The 22,405-nt window shown below is 37.6% G+C and overlaps 1 protein-coding gene across 1 annotated transcript in view; it reads right to left on the bottom strand.

Annotated features, from left to right (window-relative positions):
- Positions 1-580: 580 nt before the first annotated feature.
- Positions 581-22,405, bottom strand: part of SLC25A13 (solute carrier family 25 member 13) — a 120,315-nt gene continuing 98,490 nt past the window's right edge. Inside the window, exons 15-18 of the mRNA XM_063452429.1 lie at positions 19,562-19,700; positions 4,930-5,088; positions 4,735-4,825; positions 581-3,347 (exon numbers count right to left, since the gene is read on the bottom strand). Coding sequence (XP_063308499.1) covers positions 3,158-3,347; positions 4,735-4,825; positions 4,930-5,088; positions 19,562-19,700 — 579 coding nt within the window. The 3' untranslated portion in view covers positions 581-3,157. The remainder of the gene's footprint in view (positions 3,348-4,734; positions 4,826-4,929; positions 5,089-19,561; positions 19,701-22,405) is intronic.

Raw genomic sequence — 22,405 nt, 5'->3', positions numbered from 1 at the left:
ATTTTTTGCATGCACAACTCTATAGTTTTTGCATAAACATTTTTTTTTTTACAGAATGCTGCACCATAAACCTGCCTCTTTAGCCACACCCCCTCACTCCAGAAAATACTTCCTTATCAAATAAATGTACACAGCTCAACCACCGATAGCACTGCGTGAACTGAACTACCTAGAAACCTGCATTAGTGGGGGTGGACACTCAGGGTGACGTATAGTAAGGAAATCACTCTCTTAATAATTTCTCTAGCTATCTGAAGTAAAAGCCTCTCTCTCAGTGCTGGTGGGGCTGAGACTATGTGCATATCTTTCATAAGGACGTCTGTTATGAGGGGGCATGGCTGAAAACAGGCTTATAGTGCAGCATTATGCAAAACATTTTAAGAACATTTTGTAGAAAAAACTGTTTTGAGCATGCAAAAATGCAGCATATTAAAGAGGCCAAAATCTATCAAAATGCATTAAAGTTGCATTTGTGCCATGGTCCTTTTGAAGTACGGCAATGGAGGAAGGAGGGTTTCTACACAAAATGTAAGCCTATACATAAAATAATGCTCACTTAAATAAAACCAGTAAACATTAGTATTGTCCTAAGTTCAAAAATCTATTTATTAGACCCACATCACAAAGTCTCCAAGTAGACTGTATTGCACTAACAAGAATTAAAAAAAAAAAAAAAAAAGAAAAAAATACTCAATCACCACTTTTGACAGGTTTAAAGAGCAGTTTGTTGTTGTTGTTTTTTTCTGAAGAAGAAAAAAACAAAACAACCCAAACAGTCTTCTTCTTGACATTGCTTGACATCCGTACAGCGTACTTAAAGGCTTAATGTGAGAAGAGAACTAGATGTATTCTGGAAACAAATCAGTTAAATGACAAACACTAGGTAAGGCAGCTATACATACAGTATGTGGATTCCTATTTATTCATTTAAGCAGCAATTGAAAGGTTTGAACAGATTTCATAGTACATCAATTATCTCCTTTTGCTATTAAAACATAGTAGCTCACTGCGAGTCATGAGATCTGGCAATACAAAATAATACTATGCAAACAACTGTGCTCATAAAATGGATGCTGATATTCCCTGAGCATTAGTTGGCTGTCCACACAGTGTCATTTTATAGATTAAAATAAATTATCAATACATTGTCACAGAAAAAAATACCTAGCAAATGCATCAATTAACAAGTTCAATGATCAATGAAAAGATGGCATCAACCATTATCTCCGGTAATCCGAAAAGTGACGTTACACTATGCTTCGCACACAGCCGTGTACTAGGCATTGTGGGATGCCCCATCGTGGATTTAGAGGTGGGTGGATACCTAAACAAGCTTCAGGCAAGCCTATCTTCTAATCTACACGTTTGTTAAACATTTTCCTGTACAACATACAGATTAAAAGGTGGTTCTCGGCATGCAGTGGAGTCTAGCCGTCACTACACACAGAATTTACAGGAAACAATGGGATTACAAACATTCCGCCAATGGACTGTGGCGATTCAGTGTCTCTGTTAACAAAAACATTTTGGACATAAAATATATAAGATATAGTTCACATAAAGTCATTGTGCGTAAGTTTATAAAACATGGTTGCTTTTGTTATTTAACTTAAAGGGACTCTGTATCTGCATTACTGAATTCAAACTAAACTGGTTATAGTGTCTGGAGTCCCCTGGAGCCAGCCTTTCATTCAGCATTGTAGATTTTTTTTTCTCCTCTGTGCTGCTTGGGCTAATGAGTAAGTAATAGCCTGGGCAGCTGTGCTTGGTTGAGAGTGTGTCCGCTGGTTGCTTTTAGCCTATCACAGCTATTATATGAACAACAAGGAAGTGCTTTGTAGTATAATCTCTTCCTTAGCCACGCCTCAATAAGTGGGTTACCAGGTATCCTTATTTAGGGTTAAACTGACCAAATATAGTTTATCACTGAATGAAAGGACAATGCCAGATTATTCCAGGCAATAACCAATTAAATGAGCTAAATTGGTTAAAGTGACAAGTGTCCCTTTAAGAGGTTTGGTTTTTGCAGAACCTTTGATTTTATCCCACCCAGAGAGTGCACACAGATCAGTGTGAACATACATTCTGATTAGTAACACGAGACCGTGTTTTAAGGAGGGGAACATTATATATAATTATTTATTATCCTTTTGACATTTTGGGAACATCTTTGATATAAAACGCACACACCTCAAACTACTGCCAAATAATCATAACTAATAACAGGGGACGGTGGCCTCTGTCGTGCCAACTCCCAAGAATGATTCCTATCAAGTCCTTGATGGGAGTGGTGTTCTGTAGTTGTTTAAATGCAAGAGAATGCCAATCTGTAAAACGCCAGGTTCTTAGCAACATATTTGGGTAGTTAGGGTCAAGTTGCTTTTGACTTTGAGTTCTAACTCCAAAGATTTCAAGAGTTTAGTCCTGCTGAGGAACAGAACTGGGTGAACACTCTCTATAACCAAATGTATACGTTACACTAAGGTTCTAAGTCTGCCTGTTTTGCACCTCCTAAGATGCAGACCAGTGTTATTTACAAAATTGTAAACTGTGGAGAATCCATTGTGAATTGTACTTTTTAAACCACAATAGCAAAACTGGAACATATCTCAAAGTCAGCTTTAATTTTAGTTTGGCTATATTCACTTTGCAATCTCAAATAACCTCAAGGTGTCTAAATGCCATACCAGTTTGAGCAACCAGATAGGTTTTTAGTGAAAAAAATAGAGGTGGTCATTCCTGGTTTCTCACTTGGAAAGCAATATCTCAGGTCCTCTTGGGCAAACGTACACAGTTAACTAACAGCCTGTTGAAGGGACTAGATTGTGGATACATTGCTTTTCTCTTTCTGACTTGAAAGAAAACTACATTTAACGAGAAAGGCATTTGACCTATTAATATTGACATTTTTGGCTTACTGAACATGATTAGAACATTAATTAATACATTCAGGGGTCCAGAGCCAATGCAGAGCTATGAATAATTAGGAAGCACAAACTAAACATAATTACACATATAAAATATTAAAGCCCTAAAATCTCTCATGGTACAGATCATTGGATAAAAGTTGAAAGGCTAGAGAAAGGTATAAGCCTGAAAATATTGTAACATATCATGATGCGTCTAGATGGTCTTTCAATGGGTGGTTGAGGTCTTCTCAAGCCTTAGCGGAAACCGTAGGTTTTGAGGTAGCTGGCGATGGTTGAAATCGTGGAAGGTAGAGTCCAAATTTACTTTCAATTCCAGCAAACGTGGCAACTGCTAGTTTATATCCACCAACATGATCAGGATTTGGAGCAGGTAGACTGATTCGAGACTTTGGAACAGGTTCTGAGCCAGAGGGTTTCCTGCAACACATTTTTTTGAGTACTGAGTTATAAGAGTGTATGCAAACCATAATAAAAACACTATAATAATGAAATATTACTCCAGCATATCCTAATCATTCAACAGATTTTTGTGGACAAACAAGTAGAACTATTTTAAAGAACACCTCACAATATGTAATACAAATAATCACATTGTGTAAAGAAAACAATACAATTGCACAACTGTTACATGGTCAGGAGTTTTCTCACTGAAATCTCAAAACATACAATGCACCAGTTGAGTAACAACTGAGTTACAAACAATGGAACCACAGAAAATCTCTATGGGCACCATTATGTATATTTTTTAAAAGTTACCATGTACTTTAAATATATACAGATGCATTTCATAAGTGAACCTTAGTCAAATATCGTACTAATCCAACACACAAGGGCAGTTCAGATTCAAAATGTCAGCAGGCTTGTTGTCCCTAAGATCTGTATGAGACATGACTGGGGCCTTCCCGAACAGCAGTCTATTTGAGCTGTCATTTCTCCGTGTTCTAATAAAACCTTGTTGTTTTTCCTTTTTTTTTTTTTTACCATATTACATAACCTGGTCCACCTTACCTTAGTTACAACATTTCCCTTTTCAAAGAGGAATTGAATAGATAAACAATACAGATATACCTATATGATAAGTAAACCTTTCTCATAGCTCAAGAGTAGCACAAGTATGTGGCTACTGTACAACTATGCCAGTAGTTTAATTAATAAATTTAAAAAATAAATTCAGTAAACTAGAAAGGATGGCAAAAATCTACTCCGAAAAATGAACCGGTCTGTGGGGGAAGGATCTCACTCTCCTCTTAGAGATGCCTATTTCTTAAGACAGGCTAGAACCTATGCAATTAGACACCTACCAACAAGCAACTGGATGTATGGTGAAGACAAAATTGAAAAAAAATTAAGTAAATACATAAATAAAAACAAAAAACTAAAATGTTGGGCAAGCAAACATAATGGAAAATGTAATAACATGTCTCTAATGTCCACAACTGACTGAAGTATAGGTATAATAAGCACGGCAACATAAAATGGACTATATCTAAGAAGGTACTAATTTCTGTTGTGTCTAAATCTGTACAAATTACAGTATTTTTAATCTGGGTAGGCAGGCCTATCCAATATTTTGGCAACAACTCGACTTAACAGTACTGGTTTATTACCCGCTTTAATGTTAAACACACTTTCTTGTATATTAGAGCTGAATTTAAAAATATTTGTTATTATAGCAGTAACTTTGAGAAATGTGATCTCTGGATCTAAACAAAGTTTGTGGTCTCCCTGGTTACAGAAAATTTGACAAGTAATCACAAAAGGCCTACTAGAAAAAAAAAACCCAAGAAGTTAAAAAAATACTTACACTCCACCAAAGTCAACATAAAACCATCTCTGTAGCAACTCGTAAGTTAAAAGTGTCACACCAAATTGCGGAGACGATCTGAACACACGAGCTTTGCGGGGAGAAAAAAAACGAATAAATATTAGTTATTTTTCCTTCTTCTAGTGCAGAGACAGAAAATTAAAAACAAAATTCAATAATTTAATAATTAGTTACCTCCAGCTCCTTTCCAGAGAGCTCGGTGTCCTTCCTCTTGTAATATTTTTCTAAAGCAATCAATAACACCCGAATAAGTTGTCTGGCCAGCTCGAGCCGCTACCTGCAGTCTAGTTTTGATGACATCAGCGGGTGTTACCAGAGAAGCAGCTGGCATACCTAAGGTACAAGATATCAAACAATAATCAGAGCACAAACATGCAAACTGCATACGTGTAAATATAAACATCAGAACTGTAAAAGCACACAGCCTTGACTTTGCAGCTCTAAACGCTACTTTAGGGGACACTATAGCAGTTAAATCACTTTATCACACCTCCCTTTATGTGACTTTTACAGCCTCCCCAAACAATTCCTGTAAATGAGATCGACTGTTTAAACTTCCTTAAAAGCGTTAAAGCAATTTAACTCTTAAATGGCAGAGAATTGAGCAGTGAGACTGAAGGGGCATAATCTATGCACCCAAACTGCTCCATTCACCTAAAGTGGGTTTGATATAGTGTCTATAAAAGCTTACATATGTCAAGTAATAAACCCTGTGACTTGGTCACACTGTATCTCCTTGCTAAAATTAGAGGAGAGGTGCCTAACATTGGGGGTACTTTGAGAATAATTATTGATGCAACATGGTTTGGCCCTAACCAAATCTCTTTTTTTTTTACTGGTGATACACAATTTTAAATATTCTTGGAAAATTTTAAAATGTACTCTTTATGTGCACACATTGTTTGTCTATTTCAAACAATTAATTTTTTTTTGCAGTTACTTAGTACTTAATGACTATAAAGCGACTGTTTCAACAAAACGAGACCCATTGAAAGTAGCCTAGAAAATAGCTTAGGGTCCAGAACCCAGAGGTTAAAACTACTGCTGTATAAACATATATACACATTTATATAAACTATGATGCTTAGCAAGCACAAATATAACAAAATTCCATATGGTTCATCAATCGAGAGAACGTGGCGTGAAGTGTATAAGCACAGTACTGTTGGAGGTTTTGGTTTTATGATATTGCCAGTGTATATAATAAGGTTACGGTACTTCCAATAGCTTAGCATATTCTTAAAGGAAAGATACAAATAGTAACGTGGAAAAAACTGTGAGCTCCTATCGAGATCTAAAAGAGGCCCTGCATGTTACATGTTGGTCTAAATCAGGGGTAGGTTACACCTTGGGCACTCCAGCTGTTGTGGACTACATCTCCCATAATGCTTACAGCTATAATGATGGCAAAGCATCAGGGGAGATTAAGTCCACAACATCTGCAGTGCTGAAGGTTGCATACTCCTGGTTTTAATGGTGTGATCTTATTTTGTAAAGTTGTTTCCAGCAGAGGTTTAAGTACATGTAGTTCAGCCTCCACCAGTGTTTGTGATAGAAACTGTGGAATAAGTATATAGTAGCCATGCCACAGCTGGGCTACAGCACAGAGCCTCTCAAACAGTTAAACAGCATGCACACACCATAAATTAAATTATATCCTCCTCTTCTGACATCGGGATAAAATGGCAAACATTGGCACAGCCAAAATGCCTGCAAAATTGCTGGATTTATAAGCAACTGTGAAAAGGAAAAGAAGACTAATCACCTTGTATCACAACCTACACAGTGAGAGGAGCTTGTTCTGATGATTGGAGTGTCCCTTTAAATATATTGGCAAACATATAGAACTAAAACCTCCGATATACAATAATTTTTATACTTAAGCACAGACTTTTAACGATTAAAGACAGCATGTGGTATCCTGGGACCTACAATGCTTAAGCAGGGTTAATAGAATAAAGCACAATATTTTGTAAGAGGAGATTATTATTTATTTTTTTTACAATAATTACACTGCAGTATCACGGCTGAACATCTATACCCAATTTTACACCTGTATTGTTATTTAAGCTTCCATGTAACAAATCCCATTGATAATTTAAAAATCACCAAGTAAAAACTGTGATCTCTCTTAAGTGAATGACACTGTATTTGCAACTGATTTTCTGGGAAATTCAACAGCAACCTCTAGGCATATGTATCAGATATCTTTATGAAACTAACCGTATCTTATATTCAAGTTTGTGAAAATACCTCTAGATGAATTAAGTTATGAATATCATTACAACCCCTTCAAGGTCAGGGTTAAGGAAACCCATTAGGAGACAAGGGAAAAAAGGATACAATGTATATAGGGCATGGCTTCAAGGACTAGACCAACGATCGCCAAGCTTTGGCTCTCCAGCTCGGTTTGATTATATTTCCCATGAGGCAAAAGCAGCAATTATAGATGGTCACAAGAGTTGCTGCAGACTACATTACACATAATGACTGAAGAAGCAGTTATCTCGAAACGCGTTTTGGAGGTTTTCATAAGCTAGACATTTTATATATTGCACTTTTATTGTTTTTATATATTTTTTGTGGTACAATAAATTTTATATTTTAGCGCTATTGCCAGCACTTTATTATAAAAAGGATCTTTGATAAAAAAAAAAAAAAAAAAAAAAGTGAGAGTGGTGGCACTCCAGAAATTGACACAAAGTGCGTGACCTTAGAGCCATGGACCCGTAAGGCTTTAAACAAGGTGAGCTTCCATTTCTATTTACATCCAGCATCACATCTGTTAGACATACTGCCATTTAATGGTATTCCTGTGTTCTCTCGGAGTGTGAAGTGTCCGGTCAGAAGAAAGGTTAGGTACTACCTGGAAATACAACTGCACATTAACCTTTTTTGTCTCTATTCCATGTGAGTATTGAATACCCGAATACTTTTTATATTTGGGATCATTACCATCTGCCATATATTGTTCTCACTGTTCTTATCTTTTATGTGTTGCTGCTTTGACCTCATTTGTACTGTTTTTTGTAAGAGGGTAAAAAACTCCATACTGAACAGTGCGCCACTTTGTGTTATACGTTGTTTTTCACTTATTATATTATAATACATTACACATGATGCCTGTCTGTCTATTTTAATGAAGAACACACACACACAAAAAAAAAAATATATATATATATATATAATATGTTGTTTAATTTACAGATATATGGCAACTAAACATGTAATCGGGAAAAGAAAAAAAAACAACTATATATATATTGAAGGATTCAGAGGTCTATAAAATATGAGCAGCTCCACACAGGAAATTATCTCATGGTGAAACATGTGCCATCATCCATTCCACTTTCATCCCAAACCTCCAAATGTATGACTATGTGCTATGGTTTTTCATATCCACTTCTATAAACAAGTTTACTGCAACATTATAAGGGGTATCAACCACTACAGCTGACCGCCTGCTCTGCGATCAGGACATAAATGGAACACTGCCACTAGTAAGTGTTCTACATAGCAGACTAGAAAAGAAAAAAAAAACGTACAAAACTAAAATTAATGACTGGTTGAAATTAGTGAACTTGCACTATATTACTAAATAAAAAAAAAAGCAAAATCGTTTATACGATGGGGAAAAAAACAGATTAGAAGAGCACAAGTGTAGAACTTTATAAGTGTGAACGCCTTTTCCAGTAGTAGCTACTTTAAATGTGGGATGGAAGGATGGAGACCACATTGTGCTTTGAAAATCGCAAACATGCCTGATGATTAAATTCAGATTTTTGGAGGTGAAAGATACTCTGCCTCTGCTTTTTCACGCCTCTTTGTGGCTCCTGGCAAAGAACACACAAGGAGCTGAAAAGCATACTCTTCGACCTCACTACCACTGCCGCCACCACTTACCCACAGTCGCGCGCAGGCAGAATCGGCTGCCACCACCTCAAATAACCCTCTGAAATCCAGCGTCCATGTAAAGAAGAAGGGCTGTGCAAAATCAGCAAAGCAAACAGAGCTAAGGTTTCAGGAAAGCTTTCATCTCTACCAATGCATTCGCTCTGCAGCTTTTTAACATTCTCAGAGAAACCGAGCAAACGTTCCAGCTTACAATGGCAAAACAAGCTCTTGTTTCCCTCGTTCTCTCTATTAGTAGGAAGTAATGCATGTGTGATTGTTTGCAAATTTACACAAACACACACCATTTAACTGTAAAAACAAAAATCATTCTATTCCTAAATTCAATCTGTGCATCATTTCTCTATAATTACGTAGAATGCAGTGGGCACTCAGTTATAAGGAAATAAAACATTTTTACAGGAAACGTCATAAATCGTCCATGCACTTCAAATGATCTACTTAGTCCCTACATTTTGCAAACTGGTTGTGAAATAACACAAAAAAAAACCAAAAGACAAAAAAAAAAAAAAAAAAAAAAACATATTCCAAGTGATTCTGAATTCTAAACAGTGTCTCTTCCTATTTCTTTATCCTAAATTATTGGATCTCATTTTGCACATGCTGTAAGTTTTCTGTATCCCGAAGTTCCGATGTTTTAAATTGTTCCAGGTAATAATAATAAAAGGGTGTAGACTCAAGGCATTTTATGGTGTCGGGCAAGATTAACTTTATAGAGAAAAATGGAAGATAAACGCACTCTATGGCAATATAAATACAACACAGACGCAGGAGTGCAGGGCAGTTTTTCTTTTTATTCCACATTTATCAATATGTAAGCTGGGTAGGAATTTAAAGGGGCATTCTAGGTTGGAACCTAGCTATTCTTTTTAAATACAATATATCATACACTTTGTTTACAATTTGAAATACAACTTTTAATTAACATTTGAATACTGAAAAAAAAAAAATACTAATTTGTAATGGTTTTCTTTTACACAAATCTCCACACATCACATTCTCAGACTTGAGCTGTGCCAATACTCTATAGTACCTCGGCCAATCAGCAGCCTTATATTCTGGGCTACGGAATCTAAAACTGGTGGACATGTTTAACCCAGCGTTGTAAGGGAAAAAATTGTAGGAGGGAGGCAGACTCTGCACTGCCACAGTTCTGCTCAAAGCAGGAGCTTTAACTTTATTTGCCTCATACATATTAAAGCTGGTAAGTGAACTACAACTCCCAGAAAATGTTGCTGTGCTTCCTGGCTATCTACACACACCCCACCACGGCTGCCTTCCACAAACAAAGTCCCCGCCACGGCTGCCTTCCACAAACAAAGTCCCCGCCACGGCTGCCTTCCACCCACAGTCCCCGCCACGGCTGCCTTCCACAAACAAAGTCCCCGCCACGGCTGCCTTCCACCCACAGTCCCCACCATGGCTGTCTTCCACCCACATTCCGAGTCATGCTGGAAGTCGTGCCCTCTTTTGAAATGTGCATCATTAACAATCAAACACCAATTACCCAGGCTCCTTGCTGCCAAGAAAACAGGTACCTGAAGAGTCGCCCCAACAACCAGTATCAAAAAACATCACCTATATCTGGTGCATTCATAAGGGGAAAATAATACGTATTCTAGATAGAGGTCTTTAACACTGACAATTATGATAATTAAAAACGAAAACCTCTCTGTAAATTCCCAGATTTCTCCAACTGTAAATAGCTGAAATAAGTAGATTAAATGGCAACAAAAAATATGATACATCTAATGTTAGAATTTACTGTCTAGTTACAGTAGAACAGAGGTACCAAGCACCGAATTGTCACTAGACATGGAAACAACTTTTGGCACTTCATCTGGCTGGCTTCGACATGGCTACAGCTTTGTTACTACAGTTTCGGGAAAAAAATGGAAAATCATGACAAGAGTTCAATTTCCACAACAGCTGAACGGCTGAGGGTAAATATATTTGCAACTAAACTATAATGGTTTGAGACAAATGTCTTTTTTTTTTTTTACCCTGTGTTTGATCCAAACCCAACTGCCTACAACAAAAATATTCAATTTCCCCCCTCCTTTTTTGTTGCAGTTTATTAAGTTCATGAGCAATTGGCCAAACCAGAATGGCCTGGCTTCTTGTAGTCAATTCATCTCAAAGACGACTAGGGAAAATAGCTATACAGTGATACAGCACGCATGTAATATCATGTAATCCCACCGCGAAATAAAAAAAAGAGTGTGTTTGTAAAATGTGGTTTCAAATATGGTCCACTTCAAACTATTATGTCCACAAAATTATCCTGTCAAGTTTTATGAAAAATATCTAACTACAACCCAAAATAAACTTACAAGAGTAGACAAGCACGTCTTCGAGCATTAACCACTGATTAGAATAAACAACTAGATTTTAGTGTTCCTGCCACGCCAATAGTGTTAAAATATAGGAACAAAAAAGGTCTCTTCTATATTTCTGGGTGGATTAGCACTTAAAAAGAGTCAAAACGTCAGAGGGGTTATACGCTTAATACTGAACTCAAATTGTAAATTTAGAATATTATAAGAAAGTACGAAAAATAGCTGAAAAAAAAAGAAATATTCCCATTTTAGCCCAAAATGTTTCAAAGTCTTCAATTACCAAGAATTCACTGCTTTAGTAAATAAAAGACTTACTACTACGGCGAATACCTTGTGTCTGCATGAGGTCAGTAAAAGCATTATTACTGCTAGCGTAGAATATCTAAACAATAAAATAAGAGCATGTGTTGAAAGTGCATTTTATGATTTAAAGGGACATTAAGCAACAGAACCACCACAGCTTAACCCCTTAATGACCAAACTTCTGGAATAAAAGGGAATCATGACGTGTCACACACGTCATGTGTCCTTAAGGGGTTAAAGGGACACCATAGGCCAGGGCTCGACAAGTTGCCATGGCGACTAGAAATTTCGCCCTGGGATTGGGATTTGCCAGTTAGGGAGCTTTGAAGGTGGCCTGCCGCCGCAGGGGAATATTGGATCAGCCCGCCCTGGAACGCAAGCAGGCTGCAGGTCGCCCCGAGGCAGGATGGAGGGGAAATGGCCTCATTCCTGCCCCGGCACCACTACAGAGCACGAAGGAGCAGAGAAGAGCGGCAATAAGATTACTGTTCCCTCGCACGCAAAGGTAGGGAGGCTGAGTGGGTTTCAATTAAAACAAACGTGAGTGTGTAAGGCTGTCAGAGTGAGTGTGTGCGTATGTAAGCCTGTCAGAGTGAATAAGTGAGTGTGAGCCGGTCAGAGGGAGTGTATATATGCGTATGTGTGTGCGAGCCTGTTGTCAGAGATTGTGCGTGCAAGCCTGTTGTCAGAGTGAGTGTGCGTGCAACCCTGTCAGCATGAGTGTGTGTTCAAGCCTGCCAGAGTGAGTGTGTGTGTGTGCGTGCGTGCAAGCCTGTAAGCATGAGTGTGTGTTGAAGCCTGCCAGAGTGTGTGTTTGTGTGCGTGTGTGAGCCTGTCAAAATGTGTGTGCGAACCTGTCAGAGTGTTTTTGCGCGTTTAGGTACCTGCCCCCTCTGATCGCATGAGGAAGGTGTTTTACTCACCTTTTTTTCCAAGCCGTTCCAGTTTTGTCGCAACTGGTCCCACCACCATGGATGAATTAATGAATATCTATGAGGAACATTCAGCACCTCCATGCAGAGCTTGGAGACGCTGAACGTGGGTGCAGCAGTTACCCAGGACTCTCTAGTGGCCGTCTGAGTGACTGTCATTAGAGATGTTACTAAGCAGCAATGTAAACACTGCCTTTTCGCTAAAAAAAAAATGCTGTAGGGCCAGCTATAGACACCTGAACAACTACATCAAGCTGTAGTGGTTCTGGCGACTATAGTGTCCCTTTAAGAATTGCATTTTTCTTGTTGAAAAGGACTGGCTCCTAACTTTTTTAGCTGGCTCCTAGATTACAAACAAATTTGTCAAGCCCTGCTATAGGCACCCAGACTACTTCATCTCAATAAAGTGGCCTAGGTGTCATGCCTCCCCCACCACATTTAAACCCTGCAATTGAAAACATTGCTATGTTCTATCTCGATGATCTCAGCTAAAGAGCTTCTTCGGCCAGGACAGGCACTTAGAGGGAGAAAATTAAGTAAAATACCTTTTTTTCCCCTCCCTACAGGTCGGGGGACCTTAACGGCGAACAGGGCACTATAGCGTTAGCAATACATAGCACAGGCTGGAGTGCACCTCCAATTATAAATCACATTATGCAATGCAATAAAATATAAGCATTTGCTACATTGATGTAGCTTGCTGAGAATTACAAGGAAGAAGCTGAATAATGATAGTAATAATAATTGTAAGGGAGAAGAACGGAAAATGTATTTCAAAATTTCCAATAGAAAGCATTTGGCAAGAGCAGTAAAGCTACTAGATCACACTGACTTTCAAGCATATGATCCTCCAGCGTATGGGAATACCTCAGCACATCGAACTACTTTCAAATTAAACTGAAAGTAGATATACGTGTGACATATGAAAAATAAGATTAAATACAGAAATCCACATTTTATCCTGTAGCTTGGCGCCTATATCTTAAGCCTGTCATAAGCTCTGTCCTGTGCATCGGGCAGTCAGCATTAAAGTGGCAGTGTCACCGCCATTTTCCAATTGAGTATTTCACAAAAAGGAAATATTTTTACTGAAATTCCAACCCAGTCAAAAAAGATATACTGAGACAAAGTATGAACTACTTTGTCTCAGAATGTGCCCTAAGTCTGACACTGCTTGACATTGAGCGGCGCTACCACCGTCAAGCCATGTAATTTCACCTAGCCGGCTGGAGGAAAATTTGCTCTTTCTATGGAGGATCCACCAGTCTCGCGGGATCCTTCATAGACCTCAATACTGAACTCTCCTGGACTGGATGATATTTGTTTAATCTTTAATGTAAATTTAAAGAAATAAAATTTGTGTGTGATGGGGTTCAACCCCTGTTACAGGTGATTTTAAATCTTTTTCTCAGATATAGGAGTAAGTTTCCCTTCTGATCTTTCTACATCTATATGGTGTGACACATAACCTTAGATCTTCTCGCCAACATTTTTCATGATTTGAAGGCTAAGATACCAAGTATAAGGATCGTTCAAAGAACTGTTGCAAAGTGACCTTGCACCATTCTGTTCCACTTCCATCCATTCCTTCTGCAAGAAGCACAGGTCCAAATAGAAAACAGACTTGTCCTCACTTACCAACCGGGCTCTATTCTTACAACCCGACCGTAAAACAAATTGGTCGGTAAGTGAGGATGCGCTAGCGAGTATGCGCAAGAGAACAGGTCTATGTTTGGGGAAATTCCCCCAAGCACAGACAAGTTCACTAGCGCAGAGAATGTCACGGATCTATGGTGGGGTAAATGTCAGAATCTTATAGTCTCCAGAATATATATAATATTCTTCGGCAACATATTACATTTATATATATTCTGGAGACACTTCAATGTTCTAATTCTTTTAAAACAGTGTTTCTCCAAGTGGGGATGCCATTTCAGTGGTTACACAATGGTTGAAAAAAAAGAGACCTAATTGATCTGACCCAGGTTACTGATCGCTATAAATTGGTTACTCTGGAATGAGGATGAACTTCTATTACATATTACAGAACAGCTGAAGAATGGATCACAGATGTAATAATAAAATTGAAGAATACGTTGGTAAACAAAAAAAGGTTAATAATTACCGCTTTCTATTTTTGGGGGCTAAAAGGATGATGGATCATAATGTATTAAAAGGGTTAATCCATGCGTTCAAAGTGTGCCTATTATACCGATCTTTGTTACAGAGATTTCTGTGTTTTATAGTTTCATATTTCAGCCTCTCTAGTCTGGGTATAAGCAGGTTGTCCTTAATGGCACTTTTTACAAAACTAGGTTTTTGAAAGCCTTGAAGTGCAGATGACAATCTTATGTCAAGTAGGTTGACATTGAAGGGACATATTGCATTACAGTAGAAGGGAAATGGGAAAAGTTCCTTTTTCCCAAATTTGAATGTATTGTTTCATATCTATAGATGTGTTCAGTGATCGTGCACCCAAATGTAGATTTGCAGCAATGTAGATGTGTAGACTCAACAGAACTGAATCCATAAAAGCAGCCTCTGTGACTAAACTTCAAAAGAGCGTTATCTCAGTCTCCAATCACATCAGTGGCTTGAAAGAAAACTACTGAATCTCTGAAATCATTTGGCTTGTAAATGTATGCTTACATTTCAAGTCTGCACACAGGCTTCCATGTTAAAGGCTTGTTTTGTTCCAATAAAACAGGTTGGAAACAGACAAGTCTAAAAAAGTCAGTCGTATCTGATTAAATAATAGCAGAGAGGGGAAAAAAAAAAAAAGTTCTTGAATGCCTGCAGATGAAGTTGAGATCAAATGCATTTTGGACGTGCATCAAGTTAAAGTTTCTTTAAAAAAAACAACAACAATATAAAATAAAAATATATAATAATGCCTCTGCTTAGAGACATCGAATGTTCATATTGTTTAATTCTTCAACATAGTTAATAACAATTCTTCAAGAAAAAAAAAGTAAAATGCAAAACTAAGAAAATAATGAAAAATACATTAAAACGTGCATTTCCTACAGAAATGTAGGCTGATAAAATGATTTAGAAAAAAATAAAATAAAAAACACATAAAACAAAAATTTAACTTTTTTTAAAGTTGACCTTCTTTCTTAGTAGTAAGTTAATGTGATGTCTCTTGTGTAGTGTTTAGATAAATTACTGGTCTGAAGGAGACTTACAGTTTCAAGACTAAAGATTAAAGTCACTATAAGAACTATAACATATCATCAGAGGGCTTGTTTCCATGTTTGTCAGTAAAAAGTAGCTTTTAAAGGAACTCTACAGCGTTAGGAATACAAATGTTCTAAAGTCACCCTCCAGCAAAAAAAAAAAAAAAAAATCTTAAAGGGATTCTATAGTATTAGGAATACAAATATGTATTTCTAACACTAAATGTGTCCCCCTCCTTCCTCCAGTGACTATGGTGTCCCTTTAATTAAGATTTACTTCAAATAAAAATATAATTAGGCTCCCTTGTGCTAACCTTCCCCATCACTGCGTCCTCCAGTGATGGTTCAATCCAATGTTCCTCATAGAGGAGCATCATGTGATGCCTTGCGCATATGCAAAATTCTGTGGGGTTTCCACATCACGTGACAGATAATAGGGCCTCTAGTTGCATGTTCCATTTCACTGCCATAGCAACTACACTGGGACACATTATCATTCAGCACAAGCGACCCCTACTGTGCAAGTTACACTAGTGTTTCCATACACCTTGCCAAGTTTGTGAATTATTAAAATTAGATTCACTTGCTTACATAGTGATTAAAGGAGAACTGTAACCATAACTACAATCTAATTTCTCCGCACATTGCTACTGCAGAATGCCCGCTTTACATTAGCAATCTTATTTTATTCACGTTTGTCGGGTACAGATCTTGGTAATGCAGAAATGTACCTTTAACATTAGCGATAGGAACAGTGAGGGGCTGGGCTGTGGGGAAACTCTGTCAAACCATTTCAAAACAGTTTGCAACAGAAGGGAGAGAAGGATCTGGGCACACAGGGTAACCTCCAACGCAGACTTTATTGTAAGCGAAAGGATCCATTTCAACTCACAATAGTCTTTTTCAAAACGTAGTAAAAAAAACTCTGAGCGAACCAGGGAATGGTGCCCCCAGCTAACCAGCCCTCTAGCCAAGTAGTGTTTATGGCACTTAGACGGCCCTAGTTTTTATAAATATGCAGATCTCAGAAAATTCTTAAACCATTTATTTGATGTATGAGTGTGGATGAGATGGGAAGTGGATGAGTCAGATACTGCTTGGAGGAAGCGGACAGTTATCTTGAATTGTATTAGCAAAAGAAGTGTGGGCAAGATCCTGTTCTGAAGCCACTGTTTCAGAAACAAGAAAAAAACAGAAAACAACAACATGATCTTATAGAATCAAAAGAATCATGAGGAGTGATGAATTAAAGCCCCAAATAGGGTTGGGTTGTGATTACATTCAACTTCACACTGTTGAAAGTTGGTTAAGATTTGTGTTATGATAAAGCCCCTATCCTGAGCTCTGCAGTTGAGCTGTACTCACAATCATGCTAAGAGAAGCATGCAATGTCAAAAGCATATTTTGATTTGTTCCAATAATATCAAATCAAAACATGCAGGAATTTGATAGCCACCCATTTGTTTCTTGAAAACATTTCATTTGGACAAAAGGAGTCTCTATATAATTTAATATTGTAACTTAAAGAATAAAGCAAAGTTGTATTTATTTTTTTTCTGATTTGCATCCCCTTGCTCACACCAACTCTCTAGAATTAGCTTTGACCACACAAGACCAGAAATAATGCTGCAAAATATAAAAGTCACAAGAAGTTACAAACCTGTATTCCTAACCCTGTAGCGTCCTAGTCCCTAATTAATTTGTGCATTCCCTCCAAGGTGAGCAATAAAAATGTATTAAAAAAAAGTTTTACTTACCTTTCTTCCAACGCAGAGACTCTCGGTCTTACTGGACCTCCGGTGACATCGTGTAGGCATCATTTCCTAGGCGATCGTCCAATCCAATGATCCTCATATCCTTCCTACAAAAGCACTGAAATCAATGCTTTCCTATAAGCTGCATTTAATGGCTTTGTTCAACGCACTCATGGACGTTAAATGACAAATGACAGAATTTAACTCGGTTGCTGCAAATGTTAGAGGGCTGGAATGACCAATTGTATGGCGTTTGCTAGTTCCAATGGTTTCCATGGTAATTGCTCCACTTTGAGTAGTTTAGGCCACCTTGATAAATCTCCCTCTAGTAGTTTAGGCCACCTTGATAAATCTAGCTCAATTACAACAGCAGCAACACCTTTAGGAGACAAAACTGGCTCATATGGAAGACCAAAACCAGTCCCGGAATATTCAAATAAGAGGCCAACCACAAACTGTCCCCCTAAGAGAAATGCATTATTTACCTAGGAGGCTTTGGACAGACCTCCTGAAAGCCAAGGCCTTGGATGTGGAAATTTAGTTTTGAGTGGCCAGGTTCCCCAAAACACCAGTGGATGTTCCTCCAGATTTATTGGTGAGGTTTCGTGCAGAGGCAGACAATGCTGCAGGCTTCTCCAACACATGAATTTAAGGGATGTGTCCTTTCCTTTTATGGGGTCTTCTCATGATCTACTATTGCCTGGAGGCAAACGCTTAGACCCATTACCAATTCATTTAGAGATAACATTGTCTACCATTTGGGACAGAGCACAGGTCAAATGTCCGCCATGGCGGCAAATAACCCCAGGTCCCTGATATCTCGGGGGCAAATGCCTTTTCGCAGCTTTGGGATTTTCATGGCCACTACGGCCTCTTCACTAAGTGGTTGCAGTCTTAGCAAGACGCGCTAGAATGTGGAGAATATCCAGCTATTCTACCGTGAAAGGAAAACGGCCTACTTCTATGCAGCCACCAGCTACAACAATTACCTAGTTTGGGAGGACTCTACGGCTTATTTAAAGCCACTTGATTACACACAGTTTGTTTTTACTCTTTGGTTAAAATGCTTTTTAAATTTATTTTATATTACTATTTATGTCCAAATTGACATTAACTAGGTCTTGACCAAGCCTTTAGGGGTTATGGTTATATTTAAAAAATATACACACTAAGCCACTGATTTTCTAAGTGAATTAAGCATTACTGCCAGCTCATTTATACTAGCATATACGTAATCCTATGATACTACAATAAAAATTGTAACAACAACAAAAAAAGTGCAATACCCATTCAGTGTATTATATTAAATAAAAAAATAAAACATAAACATCCAAAAGTACAAATAAAATTGTAAAACACAAAACAATATGAAACCACTAGCTACAGTTGATAGAAATGTATATACTAAAAGGGATATTTGCTAAAGGGAGAATTCAGAGTGAATTTAAAATTTAAGTCCAGAGTAGCTAAACTGAATGCATAGCTGACTTAGAGCATTTATCCAGTTCGGCTATTTTGACCTTAAATGTAAAATTCTCTTTGAAAGCACTTGTAATTCTTACTTTACTGAATAACCCTGTTAGTTTCTTGTAATAAGTTGCTTGCCATAGAACAATAATTACATATTTTTTTTAAAATCACTTTATGGCAAGACTGTCCTTCTGTTACACTACATCATGTAAGTATATTGGAGGCAGTGAGTTTAACATTGTATGTGTGGTAACAAACTGTTATTCTCTTTATGTATACATTTCCATGTATATAGTGCTATGAGCCCCAGGAGCCCAGTTTGTCCTAATATGAACCCAATTATAGCAATTAATGTCTGGGATAAGAGAAAGAATAATGAAAGCAGCAGAGGTGCAATTAAACCACCCTAAGAACATCAAACCTATGTTCTAATAAGAAGAACAAGAGGACATACCAGCAATGTGTTACACATTAAAATTACAATATGCTTTTTGCAGTAAAATAATTATTTTCCCAACTAGTTTTTAGTTGCAATGTGCTTATATACAGCACTGTATGGTCCAAGGACTGAGTGTATTCACATATGGAGAGTTATTATTATAAAGTGACCACAGTTCAGCACACAAGAAACCAGATAATAACAATTATAATAATAACAACCAAATAATAAAATGCAGTGTTCAACGCAAAATAAAAATCTTTGGGGAAAAAAAAACAAAAATCCATAAATAATTTTTTATTTCTAAAATATGTTGGTTTCTGCAGGAAATAAAGACACATCAACGAAAAACATTCATTCAGAAATGGAAGATTCTATAGACCTTTAGTTCAAGTATAACAAAGTAACACATCAGCCCAGGAATATTTTTCACAAACATAAAAACATATCATTTATATAGTCCTGTCTAATTACTTACCAGCTATAGCACCAGCCAAGAGGAGATACCCAGGACTGACTCTGCCATCTTCGTTTGCAAAAGAACTCTTCAAATGGGCATAACAGGGAAAGTATATAGCCGAAAAGGGGATGTCACGGAGAAAGCACGCCTTTGCACCCTGTATTTAACACGTGAATAAAGAACAATTAAAAAAGAGGCGTCATTCACTAAATCAGAAAACCTTCACTGGAGTAATGAGAAAACTCAACATAAATACACATTGTAGTAGGGCAATGCCTAAAAATCACAGCACAATCATCTCTGGCACATGGCATCCAGTGTCTCACTTGGCACTGAATAATACTTACCTAACTGAATATATGGGGACATGGGCAACATGAGGAAATAATAGGCAGAAAATATGGGGAAATATGAATAACTATGGAACATACATGGGTAAAGTGACATTATAAAAATTATGAAAAATGTGGAAACTTGCGTGGGAGCAAGGTACCAGATACTGCTTGGAGTGTGATTATAATGTATGTAAGCGCATTAAAGGAATACTGTATTCACTCATCTAATTTATTATAGTTCCCCCACTTTAATCTGATGCCAAAATGTAACACTTTAGAATTTGAGTGCCTTATGTCCCATTCACCACCCAGTGGGCCATTGTTTTTTTTCTCAGACCCTTTTCGGCTACAATTGGAGATTTGAAATCTACAATAGCAAAATAATCTGAAGTTGTAGCAACAGTGTCAGTAAGGCCTACGAAAAAGGCCACCAGTTCCTCAATAACTTCTGCTGACGATTCCAATGCCGTAGTGGCACCTTCTACCACAACTAGTTCAAGTGTTATACTGTCTTCTCCACCTTTTCAAAGTCCATCTCTAACTGCTTTTGAATTGCCTCGTCCAACAGAGACCGTTCTAACTTCAGCTGCACCTGCTACCATTGGGACAGGGAGGTCAACCACTGTCATTGTTACCATCACCTCTAGTACCACACCCATTAACATTTTTGAAAGCTGTAATCAACCAAAAGCTAGTGTTCAGGCTAGTGTTGAAACAACGTCCACTGCCAATTATGCAGATCTACCCGCATCTTCAGCAGCCACAAGGCAAACGGTTGAGGGCAATGTACTGTGCTGAGGGAAGAAGCAGAACAAGAAGGTACTATGGCAGGTCCTCTGGTGCTGTGTTTCATTCAGCTATGCTGTCAAAACCTACCACAAGCACTACCTCCTTCACTACTATCATCACCCATAGGTAGATGGTGAGGATAGGGTCAGTATTTGACAGAGGCAAGTTGGACAGGAACAATTAGACCCCTCATCATCCAGTGAATTAAAACAAACAAAATATGTTATATATATATATATAAATAAAAGAATAAAAGTAACAGTTATTGAGAATTGTTTTACTGATTTGTCCAGCAGTGTCTTTTTCTTACTCTTATTGCAGGGTAATTCGTACCCACTGGGTCACCCATATATAAGAAACAAATAACCAGGCCCAAAATTATTCAGCGTGGGTATTTACAAATACATTTAAATTGCCATTATGTCCATTCTTAACTATAACCATGAATGGTGGGGGTACAGATGTGTAAGCATGCCACATAAAAAAACACAACAAAAAAAACACATTAATTTTAAAATAATTGCAGATTGGTTAGCTATCTGTACCTTATTAACAATATGGTTTTTTGTTTGTTCGTTTTTTTTTGTTTTTTTTAATTATAGGGTCACTAAGATACAAATGTGTTAATTTAATCCCAACATAGATACAAAGAGAAATCACAACAAGCCATTTTAAAGGTAAACTGTCACTTCCCAGAATTTTCATTATTTGCTAATTCTATATTTATCCAAATTGTATTTGGGAGGTGTGAAAATTAAAGCAAATTTGTACCAATCCACACTTTTCATCCTGTATCTAGGCACCTCCATCATAGCTAGGCACTGTTAATCATGGTTATAATCTCTGTCCTTTACACTTGGCAGTCATAGAAAAAGCACACCGACAGTAGGAGAGAACGTTCCTGTCTCTCCTCCTCGTTTGCAATGTTTGCCTTTGCTTGGCTTTGTCTGAATGGTGTTAGGATATCATTTGCTGAAACAATTTAAAAGAAAATGGAGCTTATCATGAAAAAAAAGGTTAGTACGAGTTATAGGTGATTTGCAATGTTTTATTCGATGCTTTCACGTAGCTAGTAAACATTTCCAAAGTAACCACTGGAAAAGAACAAGACAAGTGAACCCAGCCCAAAATGTTAAAGCAATACTATGCAATCCTAATGAGGGGGGGGGGGGGTAACAAGGGAAGTCATTTGGAAGGGCAAAATCTGCAAGTATTTAAGTCTCATTAATGTGGTGACAATAAATATATATATTATTTATATTTATTATTTTTTGCAAATAGTTTTTGGGGTATAGCATTACTATCTTTACTACCTTTAGATATTACAGTTAGAGCTGTACTAGCAGTGGGCCTGTAAACTAGAATCTATAGTCCAGAACTTAAGCTTACACAGTACTGGGTGATATTCTTGCTGTGAGTAGAACTGAGTAAAATTACATGTACACGGATCAGTTTTGGAGTCATTATGCTTTGGCTGGTGTTCAGTAAGGCAGCCGTCTAAGATTTCCTTCATCGTCCTGGTTAGATTCAGAGGAAGCATGTTAAAGAGCAGTACTCATTTATCTTCAAGTTAATTGTCCGCAACATGCCCAGGACCATTAGAAGGGCTTAAGGAGATTGGCTGCGGTATCTTAAACAGCATAGGAAGCATTTATTTTTAACTCTCACACCTTTCTAATGTGGACAGCTTGCCGAAAGTCAAAAAGGCTTATAATCTTTTCCCTTTCATTTTTTTTAG

The sequence above is a fragment of the Pelobates fuscus genome, chromosome 4 (genome assembly GCF_036172605.1).
Source record: "Pelobates fuscus isolate aPelFus1 chromosome 4, aPelFus1.pri, whole genome shotgun sequence".
In the NCBI taxonomy this organism is placed as follows: Eukaryota; Metazoa; Chordata; class Amphibia; order Anura; family Pelobatidae; genus Pelobates; species Pelobates fuscus.
The sequence above is the reverse complement of the archived record's forward strand: the minus strand, read 5'-3'. Positions and strand labels throughout refer to the sequence as shown.